Source organism: Gigantopelta aegis, chromosome 7, assembly GCF_016097555.1.
Source record: "Gigantopelta aegis isolate Gae_Host chromosome 7, Gae_host_genome, whole genome shotgun sequence".
Taxonomy (NCBI): domain Eukaryota; kingdom Metazoa; phylum Mollusca; class Gastropoda; order Neomphalida; family Peltospiridae; genus Gigantopelta; species Gigantopelta aegis.
Window position 1 is genome coordinate 3,948,329 of NC_054705.1, and position 12,042 is coordinate 3,960,370.

At 41.6% G+C, this 12,042-nt stretch overlaps 1 protein-coding gene across 1 annotated transcript; it reads left to right on the forward strand.

The window, feature by feature from the left end:
- The first annotated feature begins 897 nt into the window (after positions 1–897).
- Positions 898–4,109, forward strand: LOC121377418. Its single transcript, XM_041505400.1, has 2 exons — positions 898–1,057; positions 2,876–4,109. The coding sequence occupies exons 1-2, from the start codon at positions 929–931 to the stop codon at positions 4,043–4,045; spliced, it is 1,299 nt and encodes a 432-aa protein (XP_041361334.1). The 5' UTR covers positions 898–928; the 3' UTR covers positions 4,046–4,109.
- The last annotated feature ends 7,933 nt before the right edge of the window (positions 4,110–12,042 follow it).

Genomic DNA, 12,042 nt, shown 5'->3' on the forward strand with positions numbered 1-12,042 from the left:
GATGCAATATATTTGTGGGGGTTCTTGACATGGCAGATACGTTAGTTTACCTGCTGTGTGTGTGTGTGCGTGTGAGTGAATGAATGAATGGCTAAGAATTCTGCACAATTAGTCTTTTCATTGGACATTGTCTGTCTGTCTGTCCGTCTGTCTGTGTGTATGCTTGTGAAGTGTAAAAGTCGACCTGCCGCTGTCACAGTTTTGCGTCATCTGCGACACGAAGAGAGAACGTAATACTCTGTGTAACGTCAGACGTAATAATGGTGTGACGTCATCGACGCGCGCTTTGTTGCGTTGATGTTTTAACCAATAGACGATCGATCGACTGTGACGCCGTTTTGTGTAGTTGATCAGTGTTTAAAAACCCCATTTGTGATATATACTGGAAATATGACCGGACCACGCCACACGTAAAGCGTGGGACGATCGCAAATCATGTTTGAGAAATTTCTCTTTTCTTGTGTTCAAAATCTATAATGCCATGTGATTGTTTAATGACTTGCAGTTTCCTATGTTAAATTGATATCTGTATATGTGAAATAAAATAGAAGTAAGTCGATTACATGCCGTCTTTGTTGTGTGTTATGTTAGAACGGGGGTGGGGTGGAGAAAGAGGTGTTTTGTTTAATGATACCTCCCACCCACCCCCGCATATATTTTGTGGATGGTAAAAATCAAGTAGGGACGAGAACAGTGTCAGATCTAAAGGAGACGGTTTCTTCTTTTTTCGACCACGTCATTGCCCCCTCATGGATTTTCTGGATCCGCCACAGGAAAATAAGGGTGGGTAGAGTATGGGCGTAGGCAGAAAGCCCGATTTGCACGCTACGATGATTGGCTATGACGTCATGACTTGTAATGGCATAACAACTGACTATGACGTCATATACAGTTGTATCATGTAACATGAAAGTGAATTTTCCACGCCATGGTTATTACTAGCGAGTCGAAAATATTGACATTGGGCGTGGTGTTGGCGGCGGTAGGCCTGTTGATGTCCTACCTAAAACGAAGGTGTGGTCCAGACGATGCGGAAGATAGTGATAATATTAGGAAGGTATGGAAGTCATGTTGTTTTAAAATCTGCGTACAAAGAAAACTAGTCTGGTAGTAGAATCCACATACCTTCTAACCGACAGTTAAAAGTTTGTTTTGTTTAACGGCACCACTAGAGCATATTGATTTATTAATCGTCTATTGGATGTCAAACATTTGGTAAATTTGACATACAGTCTTAGAGCGGAAACCCGCTGCATTTTTCCATTAGTAGGAATGAATCTTTTTATATACACCATTACACAGACAGGATAGCACATACCAGTCATGGTGCACTGGTAGACGCGCAACCGCCACATAGGCTACACCTTCCGGTTAGCAGAAAGATTGATCATTTGTAAATCGTTTCTCAGGTCACTGAACTCTCCATAACATGGGTGACAATACATGTAATCTTATATTTACAGCTTGTACCACGGATTATTTTGTGTAGTGGAGGGGGTGGGGTGGGTAAGGGATAATTTTTGTTCAATCGCACCTTTTCTTCCCACCACCTTTAATAATTGCCCCCATAATATACAATGTATCCCCCCCCCCCCCCCCCCCCATCCAATACACACCAATATGGGGTGGCATCAATATAAAATAATCGCTACGCCAATACCGTCTGGAAGGCCTGGCGACAAACTGCTACACCAACAGGACCGTATACTGAAAGTTTACGGGGGGGGGGGGGGGGGGGGGAGGCGAGCGACATTTATAGGGGTATCGAGTCATGCAGACACGGACAATATACTGGAAACAAAAAGGAAAATTTGCTTGAGGGGGAGGGGGGTCGACCCCTAAAACCCACCTGCATACATGTCGAGCTAGTGCAGGACGCAAGTTAAGTCAATATCAATCTAATTAAAATTAGCTCCACTATTACATGTGGATCTAACACCAGCCAGTTGGAGCTCATGTCCACCAATCAAAACCTTACTTGCAGAATCCTGCCAGTGATTTAAAACTAACAACACTGCGTAGTCCCCAATGTCCAGGTAACATTTCGTCTGTAAATAATAATTTAAATATTGACCAATCACACTTCGCCTTTTATAACGTTATTTGGGAGCATACAAATTCTAAAAATATAGGGCGAGTCTTATTTAGTGGCCGCAGTACAGCGAACCATACCAATACGTACGAGGTGGGTTATCAGTCTTCAATTTTACATTAAAAATTATTTATTTTATAAAATAAAACATGTTTTAAGGCATTCGTAATTCACACGAAACATGTCGTATACCCTCAGGATAATTCGGAATGTTTTCAAATTATTTTTAAATCACTGGCAGGATTCTGCAAGTAAGGTTTTGATTGGTGGACATGAGCTCCAACTGGCTGGTGTTAGATCCACATGTAATAGTGGAGCTAATTGTAATTAGATCGAGTCAATATTCTTCTTAATGTGCAGCGCTAGTTGCTTCCCTCTATTTAGCAAATGTAAATGGGCGGGGAAAGTTTTTGTGTTGTTGGAAAATTTATTTTGTTAATTATGATGCAAGTACTTCAATCGGGAATTGGTGAGTACGGTAGGTTATACATTTTTGGTTTGTGTGTCCATTAGTTGCACTATTTTGGTTGAGAAACGGTTGAAACATGGTGCCACAAGTTTTGAATACCATCTATATATAGGGTATTTAACAATATTCCGACGTACAAAGAACCACACTATCTACGTCCCTTCGGACTAATGTCGAACTTGTTCTGAGATTTCAATGTTCATTCTTCGGGTCGGATTTCAATTTTGAACCCAGTGCCTACCATTAGCTGAAGATCCATATATATATATTTTTTTTTTCTCTCTCTCTCTCTCTCTCTCTCTTTCTCTATCCAGCAAATGCACGATGGAGGAAGCGCCCCTTCCACTTCCGCTTCCACCTCCAGTTCCGCTTCCGCCTCCTTTCGAAGCCGTCTGGGTCAGCCCAAGAAGACGAATCTCACCAGACATGGGCCGGACAGACAGCGGAAAGCAGCGCGCTCATTGGTGGACACTCTACGGAGAATCCACTACTACGAGCGGCGTGTTTCTGCTCTGAACTCGGCGGAGCAGACAATTATATATTTAGATCTAGCCATGGCCGACGACCTGTCCATACAATTATGTAACGAGGACCCGGATGTCGTGAACAATTACGGAACAGATATTGACAGAGAAGCGACGATGCGAGAGATCGACTGGGACACTGCCAGAAAGATCTTAAAACGGTTACAGTCCGAAAACAAAATCGTCCCGGAAGCCATCGACGTTTTCGACCAATGGCTGAAGACCCTGTCCCTGCCCGAGGACCCCAGTCCGCCCGTAGCAGACGACAGCGATGTGAAAATATTCATGGTGTGGTACCAGGAACGTCGATCTAAAAATCATGGCCAATGGTTGGAGCCGCCCTGCGATTTTACTCGGATTTCACATCTCTTGGAACACCCGTCCGTCTTGAACGGCTTGACGCACAGCCGAGGTTTGATCTGGCTGACGACGTCACAGATGGACTGCGTGAAATGTTACGACGAGCAGCGTCAAGCTGACACACAGTGTGGCGAGCAGCGTCAAGCTGACACACAGTGTGGCGAACAGACTCCAACAGTCTCTGGGGTGGAGTCGGTAGCGATCGGCGATCATCCCCATGAGGCATTGGTGCAAAGGGTGTCGTTCTTTACTCCGCCCCCTTCTACGGACGATCCGTTTTTTCTCGAGCAGCTGCGAACTATGGTCCCGCTAGAAGACCCGTCTCAGGTCTATACCATGGACTGGGTGGGGAGCGAAGGAGTTTCCGAGGACTTGTCGCTGCCCTACGTGTCCCCTTTAACCAGTCGCGACCGGTTTTCGCCCAGTGTGGTCCGGCTCTGGGCTCCGGTCTTCAGATCGGCGCAGAGAGCCGAGTATCACGTGACCAGAATTGGCACCCGGTTTGAGAATCTGTGGGAGTCTCGATTTCGGTTTATTTATAACGTGAACTTGTCCAATACGCCAGTACCTGGCACTTACAGCTACTTCCACCCGGTTTAGGCGTATAGTAACACGTTACGAGAGAGAAGGGGGAGGGAGTGGGGAAGAGAGAGAGAGGTGTGGGGGGGGGGGGGGGGGGGGGGGGAGAGATGGAATATAATGTTAGAAAGGCGGGTGGAGGGTGGGCAGGAGATTAGGTGCTCGTACAAAAGAGTTAAAGAGTCTTGCCGAGATAGAGAAAGATAGAGAAGGAGGGAGGGTGAAGGGATGATGCCTGGTCCCGGATGAAAAGAGAAAACTGATATACAAGAAAAAGGTGGGAGAAAGACAGAGGAAAGAGAGATAGACGGGCGAGGGAGGGAAAACGGATAGGGTATTGAGACTGGGGACTAAACTGTCCAGTAAACCTCTAGTCCCTTAAATAGCGTTTTCTTTTATTATATTATTTGTTTAAATCTTGTTTTGATGTCAACACAAGCGACCTTGTTATATCTTAGATATCTACATACACATTATTGTAGCACCTGTGATATGAACACCGTTGATGTGTGTACATTTCAAATTTACAAGTAATTAATGATATATACATTAATAAAAGAATACGATCCAAGTATGCTAATATTGTATTAGCAACAGATGTTTTCTGCAGGCCAGTAGGAACGATATCTGAATAGGGGGAGGGGCAATCTGATTGAAATTAGCTCTACAGGTAGCCAGTGCAGCTAATTTTAATCAGATTAGGGAGGGGAGCACAACCTCTAATAGAGGGAGCACAGTCTCGGAGTGGAGGGGGGGGGGGGGGGGGACACATAAAAAAGGTATACGTTTGTTCTCAAGTTAGAAGGCACCGCCTCTTCCCGATTCCTAACGGCCTGGGTCCCGTTACACGAATCGATCTTAGCACTAAGATTACCTTAGTGCATAGGGTAGCTATGCGCTTAAGGTAATCTTAGGGCTAAGATCGCTTCATGGAACGGGGCCCTGGATTCTGTGTAGTGTCATTAGTAGTACATGTAAGCAGTGATTTATACTTATTAATTCGTTTTGTAGAGTACAAAGCAATCTTTGGGAAGCCACTCTAGAAAACAGTCTCTAAATTAAGACTTGTTACTAGACTTGTTGTTGTGAAACAGGTTTAAAAGAAAAGACAAATACATTATTTTTCAACAACACCAATGTGGAAAACTTGACCTGACATGGATTAAAGCTTTCGATTTATATGATCACACCTGAAAATGTACACATTTGGAATAGGAAGGAAGGAAGGACATGTTTTATTTAACGACGCACTCAACACATTTTATTTGCGGTTATATATCGTCAGATATACATGTATAGTTAAGGACCACACATATATTGAGAGAGGAAACCCACTGTCGCCACTTCATGAGCTACTCTTTTTTTCGATTAGCAGCAAGGGATCTTTTATATGCACCATCCCACAGACAGGGTAGTACATACCACGGCCTTTGATATGTCAGTCTTGGTGCACTGGCTAGAATGAGAAATAGCCCAATGGGCCCACCGACGGGGATCGATCCGAGACCGACCGCGCATCGAGTGAGCGCTTTACCAATGGGCTACGTCCCGCTCCTCACATTTGGAATAGTGTCGTATGTAAGATGACAACAAACTCTACTTCTCAAACTGTGCATCTCTAGTGCCATTTGCTGTATGCCGCCTGCGAGTTTCACCCTGGATCTGAGTGCGAGTGCGAATCATTTTTACATGCTCATATACCACTAGAGTTTCGAGCATGTCCGTCCCGGGGCCTGTCTCTAGATAGCCAAGGGCTTGTCCCGAGACAGAAAAAAATTAAGCGGACAAAAATTAAATAGTGGGACTTTAAAATTTTGATGCGCATCTCTAATTAATATAATTAATAAAGAAAATTCTGCTCATTAAATTTGGTCGCTAGATGTGATCGGGTGGTCAAAATGAAATTAGATAAGATCGGTGGCCTGACTCGGGATGGTGAGGGGGGGGGGGGGGGGGGGGGGGGGGTAGAGTTGAAAATGGGCAGAATTTTGAAAATAGCAATTAGTAAAAGAGTTATCGTTGCGTGAGAGCTAAAAGGTCGTAAGTAGCAGATACGACCTAAAACGTCTTTTTTGCATATTCGGAATCGCCATCCCCAATTACATATTGTCACAACAAAAATCGTAGCTGTGGCCCTAATAGCATCGCTTATACAGAAGGATTTCAATGGTCTTAAGTGAATCGCAGATGGCCTCAGATTACAGTTATCTTCCCATTTGGTTGTCGAAAATCCGGAAGTTTCACCGCGCAAGTAGTCTGCTGTTTGACTGTGATTATTTCATGGCAGACAGCTATGAAGTGGCAACTGTTTGACTGAAGTGACAGGGGATAGCAGGTAGTTTGTAAACATGTGTAACTTGTTGACATTGAAGACTTGTTTGTGGTAATTCCGGCCCATGCAAAAGTAGTGCTTTTTGTGTAAAATGGGTGTACTCCGGCCTGGTTTAGAGGGTGTGTCTGTTTAAACCAATATGCTGGGAGAAAGAGCTGGACAACAGGGTTGTCCTTTTCAGGGTATGTGTCCCCCATGCAGGCAAAGGTACATACAAAACTTCACGGGCCTGCTGATATTAATAAAAATGTTATAGCCACTAAGGCTATATAGAAACATATAGCGAAATTAATTGTGGTCTGAGGCCAGATACCAATTTGCACGAAAATAGACGTAACTGACAAATACGACTTTCCTCCGATTTGCTTGCTGTCCACTATGTGAACACGACTGGTCGTATGTGGTAGATACACCCTTTTTAAATACAGTTCGTTATATAATTATGCCTGACATAGGTCGTATGTGCCAAATACGACCCATATGTATTATTTGTTATCGATCTGTGTTAGAAATTACAAATGCGAAGTACAATAGAAAATTTTTATGTGCTTGAATCCTAAAAATAATAGGACTTTTGTCGTTGTGAGAGCCCCGTGTGTAATGTACAGCATTTTGATATTGCATGCAACGAACCATTTGGCAACAGACAAGAATCGTATCTGTAATTGCAGTAACATTAAAGGGACATTCCTGAGTTTGCTGCATTATAAGATGTTTCCGACTAATAAAATATTTCTACGATTAAACGTACATATTAAATATATTTTCTTGTTTAGAATATCAGTGTCTGTATATTCAATGCGTTTCTGTTCGTCTTAATATTTGTAAAAAGCACAAACTGGATTTTGTCTTCAAATAATTTCGTACGTATGAAAAATATATTTTAGGAAATAAATTAAAATTTAAACTAGTACAAATATTAGAAAGATCAGAAACACGTTTAATATGCAGCCACTAATATTTTATGCAGAAAAAATATATTTGATATGTAATTACAATCGTTAAAAAGTCTCTGCCAGTCGATATCATCTTAAAAATTGCAGCGAATTCAGGAATGTCCCTTTAATGTTTGTATGGTTTGCTATTTTATGTGCACCATAATTATAATAATAAACATGTTTTGGTGAATTTTCTTGAAAAACAAAGAGCTATTTTGAAGTGTTTTTAATTGAAACAAAGTTTCCAACATGTAATTTGTATCTGTAGATACAATTTTAATTCATAATAATGTTGTATGTGGCATATACGACCAAAGTGCAAGCATAATTACACTGATTTTGGATGTATTTAATTATATGTTACGGCAATCAAGTTCCGTTTTTCAGCTTCCCTTGAAGATCTACAGGATTGCCCTACGTGGAGACATTATGGATTAGCAATATGTCACATACAAATGCAATTGTAAGTTATCCAGGACAAAGTCCAGTAACAAAAGACAGTGTAATCAGACGTAAGGTTAAAAGATGAATAAAGTGAATGTGGCCTCAACATAAACGATAGCAAGATCTATGAATTTTGATTAACTTTGCAGTTAACAAATATTTGCAACAGAAAGTTGAATGCGAACGTGACACAACACACACACACCAAAACACTAGCACAACATAGCACACACAACTTAAGCTGAACATGACAGCACACACAACAGAAGTTGAACATGACATAGCACACACAAGAGAAGCTGAACATAACATAGCACACACAACAGAAGCGGAACATGATATAGCACACACAACAGGACATGGACATAACATAGCTCACACAACAGGACCTGAACATGATATATAGCATACACAACAGGACTTGGCACACAAATGACATCAATACCTGAACGCAACATAGCAAAAAGCAGAACATGAGAAAATAATCACCATAGAAAATGAACGTGACACAGCACTTGCGACAGTTTATTTGTTTGTTTTGTTTAACAACACCACTAGAGCACATTAATTAATCATCGGCTATTGGCTGTCAAACATTTGGTAGTTATGACTCGTAGCCATTAGAGGAAACCCGCTACATTTTTCCTAATGCAGAAAGGTGCCTTTTATGTGCACTTCCCCACAGACAAGACAGCACATACCACGGCCTTTATCCAGTCACTTGCGACAGAACCTAAACATGACATAGCACACACAACAGAACCTGAACATAACAGAGAACTCACAACAAAACCTGAACATGATGTGGCACACACAACAGAACCTGAACGTGACATAGTAAACACAACAGAACCCGAAGAAGAACATGACAGAACACACGTACAACGTATCATGATCATGACATAGCACACACAAGAGAACTTGAACATGACGTATCACTTACAACAGGCACAGAAAATAATTTAGCACACACAGCAGAAACCGGAGGACTGATCACTTAACACTAAAACCCCCCAAAAAACAACAACAAAAAACCCACAGAGAGAACACTGCACATAACATAGTCTGGAGATATCACTGAACACACATCATACATAACCTGGAGAGATCTCTGAACACAGCAGAACCTGAAGAGATCACTGAACACAATATAACCTGGAGAGATCACTGAACACACAATATAACCTGGAAAGATCACTGAACACACAACAAAACCTGAAGAGATCACTGACCACACAATAGAACTTGGAGAGATCACCAGATACACAACGGAACCTGGAGAGATCACTGAACACAATATAACCTGGAGAGATCACTGGACACATAACAGAACTTGGAGAGACCACTGGACACACAACAGAACCTAGAGAGATCACTGACCACACAATAGAATTTGGAGAGATCACTGAACACAATATAACCTGGATAGATAACTGAACACAATATAACCTGGAGAGATCACTGAACACAATATAACCTGGATAGATAACTGAACACACAATATAACCTGGAAAGATCACTGAACACACAACAAAACCTGAAGAGATCACTGACCACACAATAGAACTTGGAGAGATCACCAGATACACAACGGAACCTGGAGAGATCACTGAACACAATATAACCTGGAGAGATCACTGGACACACAACAGAACTTGGAGAGACCACTGGACACACAACAGAACCTAGAGAGATCACTGACCACACAATAGAATTTGGAGAGATCACCAGATACACAACGGAACCTGGAGAGATCACTGAACACACAATATAACCTGGAAAGATCACTGAACACACAACAAAACCTGAAGAGATCACTGACCACACAATAGAACTTGGAGAGATCACCAGATACACAACGGAACCTGGAGAGATCACTGAACACAATATAACCTGGAGAGATCACTGGACACATAACAGAACTTGGAGAGACCACTGGACACACAACAGAACCTAGAGAGATCACTGACCACACAATAGAATTTGGAGAGATCACTGAACACAATATAACCTGGATAGATAACTGAACACAATATAACCTGGAGAGATCACTGAACACAATATAACCTGGATAGATAACTGAACACACAATATAACCTGGAAAGATCACTGAACACACAACAAAACCTGAAGAGATCACTGACCACACAATAGAACTTGGAGAGATCACCAGATACACAACGGAACCTGGAGAGATCACTATACACAACGGAACCTGGAGAGATCACTGAACACAATATAACCTGGAGAGATCACTGGACACACAACAGAACTTGGACAAATCACTGGGCACACAACGGAACCTGGAGATATCACTGAACACATAACAGAACCCGGAGAGTACACCCAACACAACCTGGAGAGATCATTGAACGCACAACAGAACCTGGAGAGATCACTGAACACACATTATAACCCGGAGAGATCACCAAATACACAACAAAACCAGGAGTGTGCACTGAACACACAACAGAACCCGGAGAGTACACCAAACGCACAGCAGAAGCTGTAGGGTTTACTGTTCACTTAATATAACCTGGAGAGAACGCTGCATACTCAACAGGTGGACATGGTATAGTGTTCACTACTTCTGGATTTGATATTCAGTGCACACCCTCATTGGAAATGTAAACCCTTTATTCTTTGAATGAGCTTCACTTGAACCCGGTGTATCCCAAACCAATACGCTGCTAAACATAGTTTCTTCATTACAGGACACCAGTTTCAGTATGCTTAACTATTATGGTTTGTCTGTTGCACTAGCTGGTAAACCAGATATTCTTGAAACTAGTGAAGTACACCCTGAGGCAGCAGAACCAGGAACTATCTGCAAAAGGACTCCCATGGCGCAAAGAACACGGAAAAAACACTGCGCACAACATGACATCAGCTTTTCTGATGACTCAACAGGAACGAATACTTGCCTAGAAAAGAGGTTTTGTATGGACAAGTCGTCTGATTCTGATGCACCATCTTCAAACAACGAACATGGAGCACTACCACCACAGTGTTTCTGCCAGAAAGAAATTTTGGGGTATTGCTCTATTGAATTGAATGTAACCACAGTCAATAGGGGGTCCTCCCTCAGAACATAATGGGTTAAGTTCAGGGTTAGGATTAAGATCATACAGTAATGATAAGAGTAATTAATTTTGTCAAAAGGTTAACTTAAAAAACAATTCTGCAAAAATATTTGTGTAACGCACCATACCCATTTTGCCCTCTGGCAGAAACCCTGCACCAGATAAGGTCACACAAAATCAGGGGTGGGTAAAAGAAACCCCAAGGATTTCACGAGTCAAGAGTAGTTTTTTTCACATTATTATTTTACTCAATTGGTGATTTTATTTATCGTATTGTTATTAACAAAAGTAAAATAACTTTTTTCACGTATTATTTTGTTTAAGCGGTGATTTTATTAATGCGCGTACTTCTACTTGTATTCCTTTTTGAATGTTTGCTTCTAAATATTTTCTATTTACAAGCTTTCTCCTTTTTAAAAATAAATATGTGATTTGCAAAGCTGAAATGTTTTAGAAGTGATGGTTCTTTCAGAATAAATATTCAAATTTACTTGACATACTGTTGGTCGTAAATTACGCATTTAATTTAATCATAAATAATTGTCGTAGCTACAACTATTTAAGCAAATAACTAAAACACATAATATGCTATAAATACCGCATACATACAAAGAAATCGTAAATATGTTCAGCTTTCATTTTTATTAAAACAAATTCGACATCTTAACTACTGATCAAGAAAAAACAGTTTTCCTTCATTATCTCGTCTTTTTAAAAATGAATTTTGATGCACTTACATCCTTCTGGCTCTCACACGACGATATGCAGACAAATATTGTAAGTAAATTTGGAATCGGAGTCCATAATGTGATACTTCCTCTTGTGTACGTACGTCATCTTGAAGAATTTACTTCTTTTGAATGCAGCTACTTGGAAACTGCACCGATACTTGGATCACCCTGAAAAGTGCTTATTTTATCACACACACACACACGCTCGCACGCCCGCACGCACGCGCGCACACACACACACCGCACGCACGCACCACACACACACACACACACACAGACAGACAGAGAGAGAGAGAGAGATGGGGGGTGGGGGGAAGAGAGCTCTTAAACATTGGTCAGAGAGAGAGAGAGACAGACACACACACACACACACATACACGTCCTGATAATACCCGACAAAATGCCCATATTTTAACTCCTCTGAAAAGTCATGGGTTATAAAAACCCTTCAAAATAACCTTTAAAATCGGCGTGCGCTACAACAGCTTGT